Source organism: Ochotona curzoniae, unplaced genomic scaffold (assembly GCF_017591425.1).
Source record: "Ochotona curzoniae isolate NIBS_2020 unplaced genomic scaffold, NIBS_Ocur_1.0 contig_4792, whole genome shotgun sequence".
Lineage (NCBI taxonomy): Eukaryota > Metazoa > Chordata > Mammalia > Lagomorpha > Ochotonidae > Ochotona > Ochotona curzoniae.
Genome location: NW_024466389.1, coordinates 91,281 through 112,741, shown reverse-complemented (window position 1 = coordinate 112,741; position 21,461 = coordinate 91,281). Strand labels below are relative to the sequence as shown.

At 61.6% G+C, this 21,461-nt stretch overlaps 3 protein-coding genes across 3 annotated transcripts; 1 reads left to right on the top strand and 2 right to left on the bottom strand.

Annotated features, from left to right (window-relative positions):
• Positions 1–4,980: 4,980 nt before the first annotated feature.
• Positions 4,981–8,441, top strand: PERM1 (PPARGC1 and ESRR induced regulator, muscle 1). Its single transcript, XM_040987577.1, has 5 exons — positions 4,981–6,747; positions 6,983–7,047; positions 7,110–7,627; positions 7,973–8,098; positions 8,302–8,441. Exons 1-5 carry the CDS (start codon positions 4,981–4,983, stop codon positions 8,439–8,441), a joined length of 2,616 nt encoding a protein of 871 aa, XP_040843511.1.
• A 1,072-nt stretch (positions 8,442–9,513) lies between these two features.
• Positions 9,514–15,746, bottom strand: PLEKHN1 (pleckstrin homology domain containing N1). Its single transcript, XM_040987576.1, has 15 exons — positions 15,383–15,746; positions 15,206–15,284; positions 13,647–13,793; positions 13,403–13,483; positions 13,256–13,328; positions 12,988–13,115; positions 12,749–12,880; positions 12,591–12,671; positions 11,954–12,029; positions 11,493–11,639; positions 11,044–11,330; positions 10,789–10,929; positions 10,409–10,618; positions 10,070–10,118; positions 9,514–9,997 (listed from the first exon to the last, which is right to left on the bottom strand). The coding sequence occupies exons 1-15, from the start codon at positions 15,463–15,465 to the stop codon at positions 9,861–9,863; spliced, it is 1,851 nt and encodes a 616-aa protein (XP_040843510.1). The 5' UTR covers positions 15,466–15,746; the 3' UTR covers positions 9,514–9,860.
• A 510-nt stretch (positions 15,747–16,256) lies between these two features.
• Positions 16,257–20,700, bottom strand: KLHL17 (kelch like family member 17). The gene is made up of 12 exons (XM_040987740.1): positions 20,593–20,700; positions 19,951–20,215; positions 19,734–19,855; positions 19,137–19,358; positions 18,842–18,958; positions 18,447–18,660; positions 18,224–18,368; positions 17,979–18,146; positions 17,495–17,583; positions 17,334–17,407; positions 17,011–17,192; positions 16,257–16,924 (listed from the first exon to the last, which is right to left on the bottom strand). Exons 1-12 carry the CDS (start codon positions 20,698–20,700, stop codon positions 16,696–16,698), a joined length of 1,935 nt encoding a protein of 644 aa, XP_040843674.1. The 3' UTR covers positions 16,257–16,695.
• Positions 20,701–21,461: the final 761 nt, after the last annotated feature.

Sequence of the window (21,461 nt, the reverse complement as noted above, 5' to 3'; positions counted from 1 at the left end):
GGGCCAGTCAGGAAAGGCCACTGTTCCTGCTAGGATAGGAGGTAGACTTAGTAGGGCAGGCCCATGGACCTACCGGTGTGCACGAAATCTGGCATTGGGAGAGGTTCTGATGGAGGAACTTGGGGAACGCCTGTGTTGAGACACAGTCCCTGCAGGTGAGTGCAAGAACCACAATAGGGAGCAGCCCGCAGGCCAGGTAATAGTACCCACCAGCATACATTTGGCTCAGGTTGGGGGCACACCAGGCTGGGCCAGTTCATATTACTCGCTGTTAAATCTGAGCACCAGAATGGAGTGTGGGTTGGGCCAGGTGGGGCTGCCACTCTGATTGGCGAGCCTGTGAACCAGGACTAGGGGCAGGCATGGCTAGATAGCATATCCAGATGCACGTGGAGGATGTGGCAATACATGGAGCCCGCAGAGTACACCTGGTCCTGCAACAGGACGGAGGACAGAACAGAATGATCCAGTACTCTGGCCAAGTGTGGACAGTGAATATCTGGGCAGAGATTCTAAGGTGAACTCTGTCAACCAAAGGATTCTGGAAAACTTTCGTCATGCTTGGAGTGGCAAGATTGGCAGCAATTCAGAACTGTCGAAATATCAAAACCTTTTGAGCAGGACTCTTGAGTATGTCCCACATCGGGGACCCTGGAATGGCGTTGGGTGGCTGTCTTCCATCCTAGGATATGGAGGAGGTTGGGAGGCTGGGTGTGGCTTCTCTCCTTGTTTCACCCTTTCCCTCATATGCAAGAAGGAAAGAAAAAAAAGAGAGAGAGAGAGAGAGAATGTGAAGATGGTGGTCTCACCCACTTTCTTGTAGTCATTGACCCTTTGCATCATAATCAAATATGTAAAAATCATCAAAAATTAAAATTAAAATTAAATGTAGAAGATCTTGAAACTTAAAGTAAATTTGAAATGAAATTCCAGAAGATGCAGCACTCCAAAGGCAGGCAGTCAGGCCGCTGAGAGGTGGGGGTGCAGGTGATCCCGGGCTGGGAGCATGTCAGTCACACCACGTCCACCCCAGCCTGCCACTACAGCTGGCCTTTGGCAGTTGGCCCTCAGGTGTGACAGCTGTCAGTCAACGTGGCTTCAGGAAGCAACATGGCAACTCTCAGCACCCAGAACCCCCTCTCCTGGACCTCCTGGGGAGGCCTTGAAGGGATGTTGCTCATAAAAGTCTGGTGCCCTCTAGTGCCTCCAAGAAGAAATGCGGGTGAGGCTCTCCTTGGCCAGTGCGGCCTTGAAACCCTGCAGGAGGGTGAGGGTTAGACGAAAAGAAGTGAACAGGAGGGACATGTCCACACTGGGTGGATGTAGACATGGCCAACCTGAGAGGACATTGACACTCGCAAGAAGGACACGGCCACCCTGGGACATGCTATCATCCAGTAGATGGAAACCGTCTTTTCCTCATTTGGCCAGTGGTATTGATTCCAGTGCTGGTGAGTGGGCAAGGGGGGGGGGGGTTCAGGAAGGAGGGGCAAGGGAGGAGGGGTGAGGAAGGAGGGACAGCAGGGAAGAGGGGCAATGGAGGAGGGACTCAGAGAGGAGGTATGAGTGAGGAGGGGCACAGGGAGGAGAACATGGGGAGGTCCCTGTGGTATTAGTTGCCTGTGTCCACGGAATCTCTTTATATAATAACAGCCATTTAATAATGCAGTGCCACTGCTCCTACCCTTCCAGCTGTGGTGGTCTATCCAGCACTATCCACCTGACCTGTGCCGTTAGCCAGGTTTCACCTGGCCCAGACGCCAACTACAGTGCCACCCTTCTTCTGTCACCCTTCCCAGAGGCTCCAATTCCAGGGTGGGAGAGCCTAGGACGGTCCATGCTCTGCCGACCCCTTCCTCCCTCTGACCCAGTCCCTGCCCTCCTGGCTCTGTCCCACACCCTAGTCCCCCACCACGCCTCTGACCCTGCATCTCCCCTCAGGGGTCCTCAGGTCAGAGTCCCGCAGCCTTCCTATCTAACCGAGTCCACATGGATGTGGACTCACGCCTATCCGTGTTGTCTGAGACCCAGGCCAGGTAGTATGGCCCAGCTCCCCCTCCTGTCCCTCACACAGGTCAGGCTGGGCATGACCAGGTGGGTGATGCTGTCACACAGCACAGTGGATGCTGAACAGAGAGAAGAAAATTGCAACCCACTTTTTCAGCAGAAAATTATATTTAGTGCTTTTTTTTTTTTTAAACGAATGGGCCATTCCTTTAAAAAAAAAGTATTAGAAAAGCAGAGTTACATGTTTACAGAGTAAGAAAGAGACAAAGAGGTCTTCCATCTGCTGGTGACTCCCCAGTTGGCTACACACCAAGGAGTCCATCTGGTCTGCCACACGGCACAGGGGCCACATCCTGGCCCATTAGTGCTGCGCTACTAGATGTCAGAGAAGCCCAAACCTTTGATCAACTTAGCACTGGGGAAGTGATCAGTGTTCCAGAACACTCAGAGTGGCCATGTTTGCAGCACCGGCACATCAGAAACAGAACCCGCATTAACAAAGCAACTGTGTGCTTTGTGTGATAAACTGGCATTTGTGTGAAAAACTGGGGCAATATTATGAATGACAGAGGTGAACACATGAGGGCAGAGGTGAACATGTGAATGACAGAGCTAAACACGTGAGGGCAGAGGTGAACACGTGAGGGCAGAGGTGAACACGTGAATGGCAGAGGTGAACACGTGAGGGCAGAAGTGAACATGTAAGGGCAGAGGTGAACATGTGAATGACAGAGCTAAACACGTGAGGGCAGAGGTGAACATGTGAATGGCAGAAGTGGACACGTGAGGGCAGAGGTGAACACATGAGGGCAGAGGTGAACACGTGAGGGCAGAGGTGAACACGTGAGGGCAGAGGTGAACACGTGAGGGCAGAGGTGAACATGTGAATGACAGAGCTGAACACGTGAGGGCAGAGGTGAACACATGAGGGCAGAGGTGAACATGTGAATGGCAGAGGTGAACACGTGAGGGCAGAGGTGAACACATGAAGGGCAAAGATGAACACGTGAGGGCAGAAGTGAACACGTAAGGGCAGAGGTGAACACATGTGAATGACAGAGCTGAACACGTGAGGGCAGAGGTGAACACATGAAGGGCAAAGATGAACACGTGAGGGCAGAAGTGAACACGTAAGGGCAGAGGTGAACATGTGAATGACAGAGCTGAACACGTGAGGGCAGAGGTGAACACATGAAGGGCAAAGATGAACACGTGAGGGCAGAAGTGAGCACGTGAGGGCAGAGGTGAACACGTGAGGGCAGAGGTGAACACGTGAGGGCAGAAGTGAACACGTGAGGGCAGAGGTGAACACGTGAGGGCAGAAGTGAACACGTGAGGGCAGAGGTGAACACATGAAGGGCAAAGATGAACACGTGAGGGCAGAGGTGAACACGTGAGGGCAGAGGTAAACACGTGAGGGCAGAGGTGAACACGTGAATGGCAGAGGTGAACACGTGAGGGCAGAGGTGAACACGTGAGGACAGAGGTGAACATGTGAAAGACGGAGTGTCCGTGGGTCATTGAGGGAAGCTGACACTTCACCCGCGGGTTTAGTTCTGGGATTCTGGGCCTGGCCAAGCAGCCAGCTGAGCTGGTCTCCTGGGGCAAGTGTGGGATGGACTGATCTGACTGTTGGTCCAGCTATGGCAGCTGGGAGCCTCTGCTGCTGAACCGTCAGGAGCTGCTCTGCGGGGTGCTGGCCTGCTCCCCAGGGGCCGTTGTGCAGGTGGCCGTCCTGGGCCCCCTGCTGGTCCAGCTGCCCCTTGCGTGCTCATTACCAGGAATGTCTGCCATGTATACTTCCAGCACCTGTGTGCCAACCTCTCATCCCAGCTTGATATCTACCTAGAGGTGTGTCCCCTGGCCCTGAACGTCCCCACCCACCTGTGCCACCCCTGCTCACCCCACTCAACTGGAGTGATGACACACAGGTGCTCTAGAGGCCTGGGTGGCCAACACCGAGAACTGCCCCCTCCCCGAGGCCCAGGGCAGCAGCCGTCTGCAGAGCTGAGCAGGAGCTGGGGCTGGGGTGAGGTGGTGTGGGCCTCGGCTGGAAGGACTCCTGGAGTGGTCTCTGGGGACAGCAGGCCCCAAGCTGTGGGTGCCTGGTCAGTGTCCTCTGGCCAAGGTCTCAACCGAGCCTGGGCCTGCACAGGAAGATGTCCCTCACATACTGCAGGCCCCCAAATGCCATCTATTTGTGGCCTGGACCCTGACCCTGACGAATCCCTGGTGACAAGGACGAGATATTTTTGGCCATGGGGGTGGAGCCAGCACCAAGCTGCCCTAGGACAGCCTCAGACGTCCAGCTCCACTGCCCCGGCCGGTCACCAGGACACACAGGTAGGACCCTCAGCCCCTCGTCGCCCCCGGGCACTCAAGGGCAGCAGACCTTGCTCCCAGGCCTCTGAATGCCCAGGGGCTGGAAAGTGTGATGCTCAGGGCTCCTAGATGCTGCAGTCAGGACAGTCTGAGTGACCTCTGCCCTCCTGGGGGTGGGCAACCCCAGCAGGGATCCTGGCCTGTTATGTACTGGAAACACTGGTGCCTGCTGAACCCAGCGTGACCTCAGTGAACTGAGGGGCCATCTGGTCAGCTGGAAGGTCACTGAGTGCTGGCCACCTGCTGGGCATGACACCCTCATTCAGCTGCAGCCAGCTGGGGAGAGCCTGGGCTGACCACAACACAGGGCACCAACCTCAGGTGCTAGCCCTTGCAGTGTTCACAGGGAAAGTGGAGGGAGGGAGGGGAAAAGGCCCGGAAACGGTGTCCTCTGAGTGGAACCCAGTGACCGCGCGGTGGGTGGGGGTTGGGGACGTGGGAGCCCTGAAGGACGCACAGGTGCCTGCTGCCCTCCTCTACTTCCAGGTAGGAGATGGAGCAGGGGGCGGCTGAAGACCGTCTGGGTGTGGGCAGGCTGGCGTCTGCATGGGCACCCCCCGGGCAGCCCCCACAGCGCCCCTGCTGATGGAGATGGAGAATTTCCAGTACAGTGTCCAGCTCAGTGACAAGGACTGGGCTGAGTTCTCAGCCGTTGCCGACGAGTGTGGCCTTTTGCAGGCCAGTCTAGCCTCTGGAGACGAGCTCTTGTCCAGTGACCTTGACCAAGCCGACAGCAGGGGCGGCAGTCCCCCGGGGCCCCTGCCCCTCCTCCCTGGGCAGCTGGCCGCAGTGGGAAGCTGCTGGCAGGGCTGTGAAGAGGGAGCCAACGCGGCCGCCTGGCAGCTGGTCAGCAGGTCTCAGTACGATCTGGGCCTGGCCTGGGGGGCTGGTCAGCAGACGCCCTGCACGTCTGAACAGTTGGAAGCTAGGTCACCCCCTGACTCCGGTGCCAGTCCTCCAGGGCAGTGCCCATCCTTCCCAGGGCCGGCATCCGGCAGCAAGATGCAGAGACTCCTGCAGGGCCCAGCCCCCAGCCCCACTGGGGAGGCCCCAAGGAGCCCCGCCGGGAGGGCCCCAAGGAGCCCTGAGCCTGCTGGCCGCAGTACTGCCTTGCGGAGACCCCCGGACAGTCCTAACCGAAAGAAGAAGCGCTCCACAGCTGGGAAGGGGGCCGGGCCTAGTCTGGGCCCTAGTCTCACTCAGCCAAGCACCCCGCCCCTCACTGAAGTCAGCCCAGAAGAAGGCCTTGGCCTGGCCAGGTCCAAGGGCAAGGGACTTGAGGCTGCAAAGGCAAAGCTGACAGCAGGAGCTGGGCAGGATAAACTGGGGACGGGTTCCAGAGGAACTCCTGAGTCCAGCTTCAGCCAGGGGCTGGATATGGAGCCGTCCACACCTGGTCCTGGACCTGAGGGACCTGCGGACCCACTGAGAACACCCTTCAGAGACAAGCCTCCGCCTGACACAGCTGCGTCCATCCCTGTGTCCAGGGCTCCGTCTGACATGGCTGCATCCACTGCTGCATCCAGGCCTCCTCTGGACACGGGTGAATCCACTCCTGAGTCCAGGGCTCCACCTGACACAGCTGTGTCCACCCCTGCATCCAGGGCTCTGCCTGACACGGCTGTGTCCACCTCTGCATCCAGGCCTCTGTCTGACACAGCTGTATCCACCCCTGTGTCCAGGGCTTTACCCGACATGGCTGTGTCCATGGCTCAGCCTGACACGGCTGTGTCCACCCCTGCGTCCAGGGCTCTGTCTGACATGGCTGTGTCCACGCCTCTTCCTGACACAGCTGTGTCCACCCCTGCGTCCAGGGCTCTGTCTGACATGGCTGTGTCCACGCCTCTTCCTGACACGGCTGTATCCACCCCTGTGTCCAGGGTTTTACCCAACATGGCTGTGTCCATGGCTCAGTCTGACACGGCTGCATCCACCCCTGCGTCCACGCCTCCTTCTGACATGGCTGCGTCCAGGCCCCTCCCTGACACGGCTGTGTCCACCCCTGCGTCCACGCCTCCGCCTGACACGGCTGTGTCCACCCCTGCGTCCAGGCCTCTGTCTGACACCGCTGCGTCCAGGGTTCCGCCCAACACGGCTGTATCCATGCCTCTGCCTGACACGGCTGTGTCCACCTCTGTGTCCAGGCCTCCGCCTGACACGGCTGCATCCACCCCTGCGTCCAGGCCTCCTTCTGACATGGCTGCGTCCAGGCCTCTGCCTGACACGGCTATGTCCACCCCTGCGTCCACGCCTCTGTCTGACACCGCTGCGTCCAGGGCTCCGCCCGACACGGCTGTATCCATGCCTCTGCCTGACACGGCTGTGTCCACCTCTGTGTCCAGGCTTCCACCCGATATGGTTAGATCCACACCCACATCCAGGCCTCCATTGCCCATATATCTGCCTGAAGTTCACCCAGTGGTCAAGTCAGAGGGGGTTCCACCTGCACCTGGTTTGGTGGCTGTGCTGCCCACGGCTCTTTCTCCCTCCACTTATGGGGCAGAGCCATGTGTGGGTGTCTGTGCCTCACAGGCCAGGCTGGATAAGGATGGGGCGGGGATGACTGTGTCTGGGGGTGGGCTTCTCTTGGCAGAGGCTGTCAGACCTGGCACTGAGGACCCATTCTCAGGCCCAGCTCAAGGCCCTAGGAAGAAAAAAGTGAGGTTCTCCATGGCTAGGCCAGAGGCTGAAGGGGCTGTAGGTCCCCTCTCGCCACCCAGAACCCCGCCAGCGGCCTGCAGGGGCTCGGGTGCCTGGGATGCTGTAGCAGTGGGACCACGGCTGCCCCAGCCTCGGATCCTTAAGCATCTTCCACCCCCTGCCCCCTCGTCTTTGGCAGGCTCAGGGTCCAGGGTAGGCTTCGCGGTGACACTCCCGGAGGCCTATGAGTTCTTCTTCTGTGACACCATCGAGGAGGGGAGTGAGGGGGACGAGGAAGGGGAAGTGGCCAACCAGTGGCCAGACATGTGTGAGTTCTTCTTCCGGGACTGCCAGCCGCAGAGACCGAAGCCTGCACCAGCCTTGCCCCTCAGCAGCCCCGTGCCTTTGGCCATCCCTGAGGCCTATGAACACTTTTTTGGAGACGACACATTCGGGGAGGTGCCGGGAACCCCTAGTCTCCTCCAGATGGACAACTTGGAGCCCACCAGGCTGGCCCCCTGGCAAGCAGGGCCTGGGAGCCTCCTCAAGGCCAGCTCCGATCCAGCAGAGCAGCTAAGCCTGGTGATCAGGCGGGCAGGTGAGTGCTGACCAGGGGGACCACAGGGGGTGCCTGGTAAGACCCTGAGTTTATGTCTGTGGGTGGGTCTTTGGGGAAGCTCCTGCCCTCCCTGAATGGTAACAGGACAGCTGGTCTTCCACCATGAGCTATCCACAGACTACCAATAGAGGCAACCCCCAAACTGCCCAGCACCTCAGTGTCTGAGTGACCCAGCTAGGACATGTGACTCAGGACAGATGTGTTCAGGGGAATACATGTTGGGGCAGATGTGTTTAGGGGAGCACATGACCATCGGGGCAGACATGTTCAGGGGAACATGTGTTTGTTGGGGCAGCTGACTTGCAAAGTTGCTTCTCTCACCAGGGGAGCTCCAGGGCTCCCTGCCCTCCTTCACTGTCAGCCAGAAGGACCTGTGCCTGGTGTTTGTAGCATTTGCCACATGGGCCGTGAGGACATCTGATCTGCAGACCCCAGATGCCTGGAAGACAGGTTTGAGGGCCCTGGGGGTAGAGGGAGCTGGGTCTACGGGTCCTATGCCCTGGTGGGGGGGGCACAGTGCGGGGCATGTTTCTCAGCCTCTGCCAATCCCTTGACCACTGCTCCTGCCCTGTTGACCTCTCTCCATGAGGGAGTATGCACTGACCAGGGCAGGAATGCTTCGGGCCGGCACTTAACCTGTGCTTCTCTTGCAGTCTTGCTGGCCAACCTCGGCACAGTCTCTGCCATCCGCTACTTCCGTCGACAGGTGGGGCAGCGGCTTACCAGCCCCAGTCCCAGCCCCAACCCTGGCCGCAGCCGTAGCCCCAGCCCCAGCCAACACCCCAGCTCCTAGGATCCAGTCCCATCCCAGGAAGACGGGGAACAAGATGACCACAGGCGCCAAGGACAAGTGGTTGTCCCCATCCTTGTTGACCCCATCTTCTACACAGCCAGTGACCTGGAGGCTGCTCTCTTAGACACCCCTGAGGGCCAGCCCTGGGACCTGGAGAGATGGTGGGATGGAGGGAGCAACCCAGGGATTCTAGTGGGACTGGGGGTTCAGAGGTGAAACTGGGGAGTCCAGGCCTAGGATGGGGTTCAGAGGTGAGAATGGGGATTGACATGGAACCAGGAATTCAGAGGTAGAACTGGAGGTTCAGAGGCAGGAATGGCGGTTCAGATGTGGAACAGGGGTTCAGCAGTGGGATTGGGGGTTCAGATGTGGGACTCAGGGCTCAGAGGTGAGACCAGGGATTCAGGAGTGTCATGTTGAAGAGATTCAACATTAGTAATTGGGGTGGCGTGTAGCTGCCTCTGGCTCCATCTTCAGCCACACAGAGCAGCTGGTCCTTGGGGACTGGCAGGTTGGGGTTAGGGTGTCAGGTCCTCCCAGCTGGTAGGGAACCCTTCTAAGACTCTGCCTACATACTGTGGGCCTCAGAGGCTCCCCCACTGTCAGCACCCAAGGACGCTGGACTGCAGCCCCAGACACGAGCAGGTGAGGGGTCATTGGACGGAGACAGGTCCCAGGACAAGGGGGGCAAGGCTCAGGGCACAGCAAAAATGCCTGCAAGCTGGATGGGGTTGGGAACCTTAGGGATAGAAGGACAGGCTGGGAGGAAGACAGAGATCTAGGGTGGTGAGGGTCCTGGTAATGGGAGCTAGGGTATAGTCAGAGACCTAGGATGGTGGGAGCCCTGGTTTCTGGGGGTGGGGTGGGTCACAGACCTCTGTGGGAGCCCCAGCTGCAGGGGTGGTCAGAGACCTAGGGTGGTGGGGGTCCTGGCTGCAGGAGGGGGGACATAGAGACAATAAATCTCTTTCTTCCTGGTTTATGGTGTCGGAGTCTGAGCCACGCTAACCGCTAACCACATTCTCAGGGAATACTGGGCTGAGCTCCTCAGGTCCTGCCTTGCTGGCCTCTGACCTCTAAACTCACACGCCTGCACCTCATATGGCCTGGCCCCGCCAACCCCTTATCTGACTTTCTGTATCCTCCTCCACCCCATGCTGCAGCCCCTAGCCCAGCTGCAGCCCCAGTTCAGCCCCTGGCCCTCCCCTGGGCACACTGGGGCAGGGCCAAGAGCGCCTCCCTGCTATCCTTGAGTTCTGATCACCAGACATCCCTCCAGAAGACGGCCTTCTTCCAGCCCCAAGAGGCTGCTAGGGCTGAGCAGAGCCCAACTCAGGGTCTGGAGACCCCCACCCTGCCAGGGCCAGTCTCTAACTTCAGAGTCAAGGCTGCAGACTGCCCCTTGAGGTGCCAGGGGCCTCAGATCCACTGGGGGAGGCTGCCCTCTGCTTCAGGCTGGGCCAGCTGCTGGGGCCACTTCCGGTGAGAGGCAGGTGGAGTCTTGTCCCAGACATCTTCGTAGCTGGGGCCCTTGTGCCCCCCAGGGAAACAGCCATCTAGGGGGGCAGACCTGTAGCAGTTGGGGTAGCAATGCCAGGGGCCCACCCCTTGGCAGGACCCTCACTCACCTGGGGGAGGCGGTGGGGGGCTGGGTGGGCCTTCCCTGGAAGATGACACCTGGATTCAAAGCCCAAGTGTAAGTCTAAGTCTCTGGGAGGAGCTCCATGAGGGGGAAGGGGGCCCTGGGATGAACCCCATGACAGTGAAGGGGCCTGGCCCATCACTGCACCCTTCCTTTCTCTGTCTTGGCAGGCTCTGCTGCCTTCCATCCTTCCAGGGTCTGGAGCCCCACCCTGACCTCTGCTCCCCCAGGTCTGAGACCCCCTAATCTCTGCCCCTGAATGTGTGCAGCTCCCCTGACCTCTGCCCCCTCAACTTCTGTAAACCAGGGTGCAGCTATGACTCACCAGCTGAGGCGATGCTGAGGGCCGTGGCCTCCGACCTTTGGTGGAACCTCGGGGCCTCTGAGGAGCTCTGGGCTGAGGGGCGGCCTTGTGTGCACCCAAATGGGGGCCGGCGGTTCCAGAAGCAGGGGTGCAGACAGGTATAGACACAGGCATGGTGGGGAGGGGGCTGGTGGGCTCTGGTCCAGGCGAGCTCCGCACGGCACTGAGGAACTGCCCCAAAAGATGGGTGAGTCAAGGTCCGACACAGGGACCCTCATCCACCTGGCCCTGAGCAGATCCCTGGCTTTGGACACCCTGGGCTGAGGAGCAGGCTTGGGCCCAGGTGTCAAGCTTTAGCCCTCTCAGCCTCAGGCTATGGGTACATCCAGCAGGGCCCTAACCTCGTCCAGGCCCTGGACATCGGTGATCTTGCGGTGGGAGGTGGCAGGCGGTGTGTAGGGGTCGGCGTAGAGTGGGGAGTGGGGTGGCTCCAGGGAGCTGTCAGGGGCCTCTGGGCTGCCCTCCAGGCCTAGGCAGCTCACCTACGGGAAGAGGGCAGGGTAGAGTGCCTGAGCTGGCTCCTGGGCTGAGGCAAAGACTGGGTAGGGCAATGAGTGGGTGAGGCCAGGCCCCAGGCAGCACAGTGAGGGGCTTACCTTGGTCAGGTCCAGGTGCAGGGGTGGTGGTATGGCTGGGCCAGGTCGCTGTGCCCAGGTTTGTGCTCTGGGTAAGCGGCCACTATCTCGGCGTCTTAGCTCTGCTTTCTGCCGGCCCAGGCTGCCATAGTCAGGGTGGTCCTGGTTCTGGAGAAATTCCCAGAAAGTTCTGTGAGCCCCTCCCCATACAAGATGCTTAGAGAGGGGGAGACCCAGGCCCCTCCCTTGCCTTGTAGCCTCCAGGCTACTTCCTGCAGGTTGGGAGGACAGCCTTGACTGGACAGCCGCTGGTCTTCAGGAGCCTGGAGGACTCAGTTCCCTCAGCAAGGAGCCTGAGCCCATTATTGAGCAACCAGGGGATGGTCTGAAGGCTGGACTCCTCCCTACCTTCCCATGCTGGGGACCATGTCTGCCCCTGGCTTAACATCTGCCCAAGAGTCCCTGCAGACTTCTTACCTGTATAGGCATTAGGCAGCTCTCAGGACCTGGTAGCATGGGGGCCCCATCCCTGCGAGAGGCTGCACGCAGACAGAGTAACCAGTGGCTGTAGTCCTCATAGCTGGCACACAGCACCCGGATGGTGTTGATGAGGGGGCCTGCGTAGCAAATGAGGCCAAACATGGCAGGTAGGGGTCCTGCAGGGCACCCAGTAGAGCCAGGCCAGAGACTCCTCTCTCCCTCCTGTCCCCACCTCTGGGTTCCTCTCTCCCACCTGTGCCCCCCACAACCTCCTCTTTCCCTTCTGTCCCATCCCCCGGTCCATCTCTCCCACTTGTGCCCTCAGGCTCCTCTCTCCCTCTTGTCCCCACCTCTGGGTTCCTCTCTCCCAACTGTGCCCCACCCCAGGCTCCTCTCTCCCACCTTTGTCCTCAGTATCCCAAGCAGGCCCAGGGTCTGCAGCCTAACCCACCTTCAATCAGGAAGGAGCGGATCTGTTTTTCCTTTTCCTCCAGGTTGATGTGGATGGCGCTGAGAGGGAGTTCCCCCTGTGGGGACTCTCAGTGAGGGCAGGGCCTCTAGCCAGACCCCTTCGAGCCTGGCATGGAGGCTGAGTGAGGTCAGCCTGGCCCCATCTATCCATCATGGTGGAGCCTTAGCTACCAGTGGAGTCAGGGTGCTGAGGAGCCCCTCAGGCTATCTGAGACTGTGGGGGGTGGTCCCAGGGAGCCCCTGTGTGTATCTTTCAGTGACTGAGTGCAAGCCAGAGGACATACTTGCACACATGCTCATATGCACACACACACACGCCTCTCAGGGGTCTGGAAGACATATTTCAGACACACATGCAGCAAGCACCTGCTAGGGACCTCTGGGCACAGCTCCCACCCTCATGCCACTGCCCTGTGAGGTAATCAAGTTCACGGCATAGGGACCATTCGGAGTGGGGCATCCTCTCCAACCAGAAGTAAGACCAGAGTGACCAGAGCAGTGGGGCCAGGCAGGCAGGGCCTGTGTACTCTGTCCCAACAGGCCCCGAAATACAGGTTCCTCCTGCACTGCCGCCCCTCCCACCCCCATATACAAGGTGCCTCCCTGGGCGGGTCCACCTTAAAACAAAGCCCATCAGGTTCCTCCGAGAAGATGGCCAAGGAAGCTGAGTACAGCACCAGGAGTCGGTCCCACTGCTCCTGTTGTGGGAGGGCTAGTGAGCTGCTGGGACTGAGGGTGCTGGGACACCCCACACCCTTCCCATCTCCATATTCACCTGTGAGGGCAGATGCTGCAGCTTCACCCGGGAGGCACAGATGGGGTTGCCTGCTGACTCGCGTCCTGGTGCTGTCCACAGTTGGGCCAGATGGCGATGCAGCGTCCAGGGGAGCTCGTCCCTGGGGGGGCCCTAGGTAGAGGAGGGTGGACTGTGGGTTCAGGGCCCTGGTGAGGATCTGGCCCAGGGCAGGCCGGCTGGGGAAGCTGGGCCACAGGTGCAGGGTTCCAGGCACTGACCTGTGGAGGCGCCGAGTGGCAGCGTCGCAGCCCCCCTACTAGGGCCATCTGCTTCTCCAGGTGGTAGAGCCAGTGGCCCAGCTCTGCCTCACTTGGGCAGAGCACCAGGAGGGGTGCAGGCAAGGGGCCTGTGGGAAGGGGGCAGAGCACCAGGAGGGGGTGGGCAGGGGCCTGCGGGGACGGAGTAGGCACGGTGTGGGGCTGGCCCCTCTGTGAGGCTCTGCTGGCCCCTAGCGATGGGTCAGGGAGGCCTCCCAGGGCCACACACCTGTGATCTGGAATGCATAATCTTGTGACCCCTCCAGCCGGCGGACGCTCAGCTCGGCCAGTGGTAGCATCCCCTGTCAGGATACAGGAGAGGGGGCTGCAGCGGTTCTGAGGTCAGAGACAACCCACCTTCTGCCATTCCCCTCACCTGGAATGTAAGCCCTTCAGCTCCGTGGGCCTGGAAGTACAGGTGGGAGGGAAACAGCTCCAGGAAGCAGTCACTGACGTCCTGGAGGGGGAGCAGGGGGCAATGTGAGGGGGACTCCAGGAAGCACCCTGGCCCCTGCAGCCAAGCTGACCCTAGGACCCTGCAGCCAAGCTGACCTTGGCCCCACCTGGCTGAGCTGACCCTGGGTCCTCCGTAGCCAAGCTGACCTTGACCTTGGCCTTACCTGGCTATGCAGGAAGCGCAGTCGGACCTTGGCGTAGTATACAACCTTGCCCAGATCCTTCACAGGCACCCTGCGCCGGGCCCTCTTGTAAATGCTCAGGAATGGCTGCTCTAGGTTTGTGTCTTGATTCTGTAGGCCAGGGATGTCCTGTGGGCAGCAGAGCTCAGGGAATGAGGCCTGACTGGGGCCACCAGCCCGACTGAAGGACACAGCCATGAACATATAGGCATCGTCCTGCGGCACCAGCAGGAGCCCGAGAACCCATCTGTATAGCCAGACCCGCCCCCCTTCCTAGTCTTCATGAACCAGATCTTGAGGGCCCAGACCTAACGTAGCTCAGAGGTGAGCAATGCTGCAAGAGGCCAACATTCTGGCCACACATGACACAAGTGGAAAAGCCAGACTGGGCTGGATGTCAGTGACATCCCTTGGCACCTGCCCCCTACATGCCCTGGGCCAACCCTGGTGCCCAGCCTGCATCCTGACACCTCAGCAGGAGCTAAGATCTTGGCATCACCCTGAGCCCCTCACACCAGGGGAGTCTCCTCAGCTCTCCCCTGCTGCAGCCCCTTCCCCATAGCAGGCTCCCCTGCGCCTCCTGTTGTTGGCGACTTGTTGCCAGTCACAGAAGAGCTACAGCGATGGTGATGCTGACATCAGGGGGTGTGGGGCTCTTTACCTCTCCTTGCCCTGTCCCTAGAACAGGGCCCACAAGCTGAGGGACTTGCTGTGCAGAGGTCATGTGCCCTTGGGGTGTTGGCAGGGCCCTTCTCAGGCTAAGCTGCCCATGAGCAAGAATGTGGACAGACCACAGCCTCCCTGCCTGTGGATGGGCCCTATGTACCCACACCCAGGATGGCCCTTGTGGCAATCAGGAGCCAGTAAAAATGGGCTATGCTGCCCACCCAGTGGAGTCAAGCTCTGGCCAAGAACTGGCTTTGGCTGCCCGAGGCTCAACCCCACCCTGACACTACCTCCCAGAACCCCTCTCTGGTTGTCATGGCTGGATTGGGGGGCCAATGGGGAGCCTGGGACTCCCTTGGGCATGACAGTGTGGCTGGGGCCTGGGTTACAGCCATGGGAAGTACTGTTACCTGGGGCTAGGTTCTGGGCTGCCATAGGTGTCTCCAATCTGGGAAACCCAGACGCTGCCCAGAGCTAGCCCACCGGGCATGTATGGCCCAGGATCCTCTTCCAGCCCCTCAGAACTGGGAAGCATGGGGTAGGCAACAGAACAGCAAAGGTGAGGCTGCCCCAGAGGACCCGCCCATGACCCGCCCCTGCCGCCAGCTCCCACTGACTCAGTCCCGCCCCAGTTTCACTCAGACTTTCGGCTGTCAGACCAGCTCCCAGGGCGGGGCTGCGTCTCCTCCCTTCCCTTGCTCTAGACCCTAAGTACGCTCAGCCCCTTAGGCTGGCACCCAGCCAGGTGAGAGCACAGTGCTGTGGTCCCCACAAACTGGGGTTCCCTGGCCCTGCTGTCTTAAAGGGATAGGGGACCCTGGCCCTGCTGTCCCCACCTGCCAAGGAGCCCAGTCTTTGAGCTCACAAGCGCTCACCGGTCCAGGGACGTAGTGGAAGAGCTTGTCTGCAGCGGAGTCCCTGCTGGGGCCGGCCAGCCTCCTCGCACTGTCCTCCCTAGATACAAGCAAGGGCTGACAGCCTGACGGAAGAACCTGGCATCCCGATCCAGCACTGACTGACTAAGACCCCAACAGCGGCAGAGCCCCGCTCACCTGCTGCCCTTCAGTGATGACTTTCTGGAGAAGGACGCCCGGAGCCTCCTGGGGGCCTGAGGGACACACTGGCTGTTCCCCATGGGTGGCAGCAACCAGCAGGGGCCAAGCAGGGCGACGGGTTTGGGTCTCTGTCCCGGCCGCCAGTCCCCGCCTTGTCCTGGGGGGCGGAGCTCCAGCCTGCCTGTTCCTACCTGTGGGCCAGGCCTGGGAGGAGCCCTTCTGGGTGGGTTTGGCTCTGGTCCGAGTCCCTCAGGTCTGGCTGGCCCACATCGGGCAGCAGCAGGCCAGAGGTGATTCCTCCTCTCAGCATCCAGCCTCAGTTCAGGCTGGGGATGCTGGGGCTCTGGAGCCCCTCCTGGCACTCCCACCCCACATCCTGTTTCCCCATGAACCCAGCTGGTCTGAGTCACCAGTGACTTGGGGGGAGGGGGCAGGGTGCTCTTCCTGCTGCTGCAGCAGAACTCCCTGCACTAGCAAAGGGGAGCCAAATTCTACCCATGCCAACCCCCACTCCAGGTCAATATCCAGGTCCATGAAGGAGGCCACAGGATTGTCCCAGTGTATGTGTGGGGTCCTCCTGGGTGCCCAGGACAGGACGGTCCCAGTGTGTGTGGGGGGTCCTTCTGGGTAGCCATGACAGGACAGTTCCTGTGTGTGCGTGTGTGTGTCGGGGGGGGTTCCTCCTGGGTGCTCAGGACAATCCCAGTGAGGGGCATACTGGCGTGCACGTGCAGCTGCACCCCAAGCCCAAGGTGGTGGCCCAGGGCCCCCAAAACCTCATTTTAGGGGCTCCACTCAGGCCTGAAAGGAAGTGACCACCCAGGCCCGAAAGGAAGAGAGTCAGGGAGGGACACTCAGTCTCAGCCCAGAGAGCCCAGAAACACATTTATTGTCCAGCTGGCTCATATTGCTGTGAGGGATTCTGAGTGCAGATATAGGACAGAGTGAGGGCAGGGTGCCCCAGGCAGGGTGGGCCAAGCTGGTGTCCACTCACAGCCACGGGCCCTATGCCCCCAGGCAGAAATTCTTGGCTGGGGGAGGGGGCAAGAACTGCCCCCCAGGACAGCTGGGTCAACAGACCCACAGGATGGTAACGCCTTGCAAATAAACAAGGTGGTGGCTGAAGAGTGGCACTCCCACCAATGAATAAACCATTCAATAACCAATAAATAAATCAATAAATAAATACACACACACAGAGACATGGACAGATAGCGCAGGGCGTCCCTGGTCCCCTGGGGACTGAGGGGTGGGAGCCGGGGCCGCTCCTGGGGCTAAGGCACGTGGGAGGTGTCCATGCAGCCGTGGGGTCAGAGACTGGTGGATGACACGGCTGGCGTGGGGGAGGACGGGGGTGGGAAGCTGAGCAACTCCAGCACAGCCACGCCCACGCTGCTACGCCGGGTGAACATGCAGGATGCTGCCACCCACTTATTGGCACGGGGGTTGTACTTCTCCACGGAGTTGAGGCTAGAGCTGCCATCATTACCGCCCACCGCGTACAGCCAGCCGTCCATGGCCACCAGGTCATGCGTGCTCCTGTGGCAGGCAGGGAGCTGGGTGAGCCCAGGCTGGTGCGGCAGGCGGCCCCCACCAATCCTAAACAATCCCTCCCCTGGCCCCACCTGCGGATGTTCATGGGTGCCACACTCTCCCAGGCTCCGGCCTTGGGGCTGAAGCGCTCGACTGAGTTGAGGCAGCTTGTGCCGTCATTGCCGCCGGCCACATACAGGGCGCCCTCTAGGACGGCCACCCCCGCTGAGCTGCGTCTACTCAACATGGAGGCCACAGGGGTCCACGCGTTCACCTGGCAGGCATAGGGTAGGCTGAAGCCAGACCCCTCCCCCTCCCCCCGCCAAAGGTGTCTATACTTGGGGAGGGGGACTGCAGTGCAGGGCAGGGGGCCTTTAGGGGCCCTGGGGGCAGCAGGCAGGGGTGCACTATGCACCTGGGGCTCATACTTCTCCACAGTGGCCAGGTGTGATGAGCTGTCATAGCCGCCAACGGCATAGAGGGTTCCATCTGCAGGAAGCCAAAGACGTGTTCCTGCTGGGCTGGGGGCCGGGCCAGGGACAGGCATGGACGCCACCCTGGGGGGCGAACACCCACCAAGTGTGGCCACACGCACGTAGCGCCTCCGGGTGCTCATGGCGGCAATGGATGTCCAGGCTCCCGTCAGGGGGTCGTAGCGCTCGGCGCTGTGGGCAGCAGACCACATTGACCCTGGCTCGGCAGGGGCACCTGCCCTCCAGCCGGCCGCGCTCATCCTGGGCAAGGCATCTGCAGCATCTCAGCCTGACCCCCACCAGAGTGGATGGGCAGAAGCCACCAGTTGGCACAGGCTACTGGTCACTGAAATACAGCCAGGAGATGGTGTCCCATGTCCAGCCTCTGGCTGGTGGGGAGGACCGCAAAGGGGAGGGACAGTGGGGCTAGCTCTGTGCAGCCCAGGTGTGGGGCAAGCACAGTTCAGGGCCTGTCCCCTAGGCCTGGGGTAGGCAGGGCTTGGAGTCCCTCCTGTCCCTGGCTAGATGCGGCCTCACCTCTGGCTGTGGTGACCAGCCTGGGGGCGCTGGGCCCACTCGTCCACTACCTGTTGAGGCAAGATGCCCCGTCGTAGCCGCCGGCTGCATACAGGAGCCCATGCAGGGTGGCCACACCTAGGCAGCTGCGCCTCGTGCCCATTGACACCTCGGGCTGCCACGTGTTGGTCACAGGGTCGTAAGACTCCACCGTCGCCAGGTCGGAGGTCCCATCGTAGCTGAGGGGGGTTCCACTGCCGGTCAAGGCCGAGTAGGTGCACATGGAGCCCCGATCCAAACTGGTCTTTACACTTACCCGCCCACGGCGTACAGCCGGTTCCCAACGGCAGCCACGCCAACCCGGGCCCGGCGAGTGGACATTGAGGCTACCACGTGCCAACGGTCAGTGCGTGTGTCATAGGCTTCACAGTCTCCATGGATAGCAAACAGGCTCCCACCACCTGGGGAAGGGGAGGTGACGGGAGACACTTGGAGGGAGGTGGGGCCCCAGGTGGGTGTGGGCAGAGCCAGCGGCTTACCCACAGCAAAGAGCACAGGCCCCGCCCCCTCACAGCGGCGGGGCCGTGTGCGGCTGGAGCCCAGGACACCCCTCTGCTCCGGCAGCAGGTGGAACTTGAGGGCCTCAATCAGAAGGTCCTTGCAGTCTGGATGGTGCCGCACCAGGCCCTCAGCATCCACGTGGCCCAGCAGGAAGTCCCGGCTCAGCAGGGGCAGCCGTACACACTTCATCAGCTGGGAGCGGGGAGGGGGCCCAGGTCAGGAGGCCCTTCAGAGAGAGAGCCTGGATCCAGGGTTCAGATGCACAGCTACACCCCCAGCAACACAGGCAAGGGCACTCCCATGCAGGGTCCCCAAGTGGGAAGGGCCTCAGTGTCTGCCGTCCCAGAGACACCCCGGGAACCAGGTCCCTCACCCTGGGCACGTGCTGCCGCCGAGCATCCACATCGTGCTTGACCCAGCTCAGCACTGCCCGGTACACCTCTTCCTCTGAGGGCACGTTCAGGCTGTCGCTGGACACCAGCTCCAGCACCTGGGGTCGGGGTGAGCAGAGACTGGAGGAACCTCGGAGAGGCCGGCTGGAAGAGGGGTTGGGCTCCCACAGGGGAACAGGATGGGGGTCAGGCAGGGACGACTGGGCACGGCGAGGATGACCAGGACATGGCCCGTGCAGCTGGGAAGGGAACAGGTGGGTCAGAGCTGGGAGTTACCTGCTTCAACGGCAGCAGCATGAACTCCTCGGTCTTGGCGACGTCCACGAAGTGCTGTAGCACGTACCTGTGGGCTGCCTTAAGCAAGTCGCCACATGCATGGGTGTCAGCGAAGCCACGGATACCCAGGCAGTTGGAAGGGTCCAGCTGGCTCAGCAGGAACTTGCAGCAGGCATCCCGGACCCCGTTCAGCTGCAGGAGACTGGCAGCTGGGAGCAAGGTCTGTGTACAGGTGGGACAGGGCAGGGCTGTAGTGCGAGGCCCTAAGGGGCAGGTGTGGGTCCTCTCCTAGGGCAGGGCTTGGTCCTTCAGCTGAGGGCAGGTGTGGGTCCTCTCCTAGGTCAGGGCTTGGTCCTTCAGCTGAGGGCAGGTGTGCGTCCTCTCCTAGGGCAGGCCTTGGTCCTTCAGCTGAGGGCAGGTGTGCGTCCTCTCCTAGGGCAGGCCTTGGTCCTTCAGCTGAGGGCAGGTGTGCGTCCTCTCCTAGGGCAGGCCTTGGTCCTTCAGCTGAGGGCAGGTGTGCGTCCTCTCCTAGGGCAGGGCTTGGTCCCTCAGCTCACTTCAGCTAGGGTTGGGGGCAGGTATGGGTCAGACCCTCACCTGTACGTTGCCCTCGCCCACCACAATCTCGGCTGTGTAGGCAAACTGCACCAGCTGGTCCAGGGCCTGGGGGTCGATGTCGTGCAGGGTCACGTGTGTCTGGCGGCTCTCACTCATCTCATCTGTGGGGACGGGATTTTCGGGATTTTCGTGTTGGGGGTCAGGGGCTTCTAAGCCCTGTGTGCGTGTGGGGCTCAGGGACAGGGGGGGCACTTGCTTGTGAACATGGCGTGGAAGTAGGGGCTGCAGGAGGCCAGCACCACTTTGTGAGCGCGGATCTCCTTGGCGGCAGCGTGCAGGACGATGTCGCACAGCAGCCCGCGCTGCCGCATGCGGCTCATGGCCACGAAGGCGTCGTGGTAGTGGCGCTTGGCATTGTGCGCCACGCTCTGGCCCTCGCGGCTCAGCAGCGGCAGCGCGGGCTCCATGGGCGCTGCGGGCCGGGCCTGCCGGGAGCTGCGGACCGGGCGGGTCAGCATCCACTAGGGCGCGCAGGACTCCCCCCTCCGCCCGGGTCAGGGCCCTCCGGGAACTCACAGGACCCCCTGCCCACCCTGCCAGGGTCAGGGTGCTCAGAGACGCACAAGACCGCCCCAGCCCGGGTCAGAGCTGTCCCGGAGTACAGGACCCCCCAGCGGCCAGGCTCAGGGTCCTCCAAGAGCGCAGGACCCTGCCTGGCCGGGTCAGCATCCGGTCAGCATCCGCAGGGATGCACAGGATCGCCCCCCGCCAACCCAGCCACAGCAGCCCGGCGTCCCGGCCAGGACCCTGGGATGCAGGCCCCGCTGCAGGGCTGCAGCCCCGGACTGCCCCCGCTCTCGAGCCGCGCTCAGCCGGCGGCCACGACCCCTACTCACACCGGCGGCGGCGGCGGAGGCGGCGGCGGCGGCACCTCGGGAGCGGGCCCCGGGCTGCCGTGCTCGGGGCTCTGGGTCCTGCCCGCCGGGCGCTCGCTGCGCGGCTGCATGGGCGCGGCCGCCGGACCCGCGGAGAACCTGGACGAGCGCACAGCGGAGCACAGGCAGCCCGGCCCCAGGGCAGCGCGGCGGCGGCGGCCCCTGCGCGTCCCGGCTCGCTCGCCGCCGCTGTTTCTCGGCGCCGCCCGCCCCGCCCCAGGCCGGCCGCCCGCGCGCCCGCGCGCCGCTGGTCCTGTCCCTGCACCCCAGGCCAGCTGCTGCTGGGTCTGTCCCTCATCTGAGGCGATGGCCGCTGGGCCTGTCCCTGCACCCCAGGCTGTGTTCTGCTGGGCCTGTGCCTGCACCCCAGGTTGTGTTCTGCTGGGCCTGTCCCTGTACCCCAGGCTGTGTTCTGCTGGGCCTGTCCCTCATCTGAGGCGATGGCTGCTGGGCCTGTCCCTGCACCCCAGGCTGTGTTCTGCTGGGCCTGTCCTTGCACCCCAGGCCATGCTCCTGCGCCCCAGACTGTGTCCCATACCGAAGGCCTGTCCCCATGGCCCTGTCGTCCCCATGCCCCAGGCCACGCGCACCTGTTTCAGGCACTGCGCTGCGCCGCCTGGGCACTTGCCCTGGAAGGCACCTTAGCCCCAGCTGTGGAGGCCCTTCCTGAAGCTGTCCCCTGCGACGAGGGCTGGAGGAGAGGGGGCAGGCTCTCTGCCGCCGAGCTTGGCCCACAGGGATCTCCCGCCTCCCTGACAAACCCTCCCTCTGCTCGGCTCTGCGGCCACAGCTTTCTGTTGATTTGGGGATGCTCTTTGCATAGGAGCTTCCG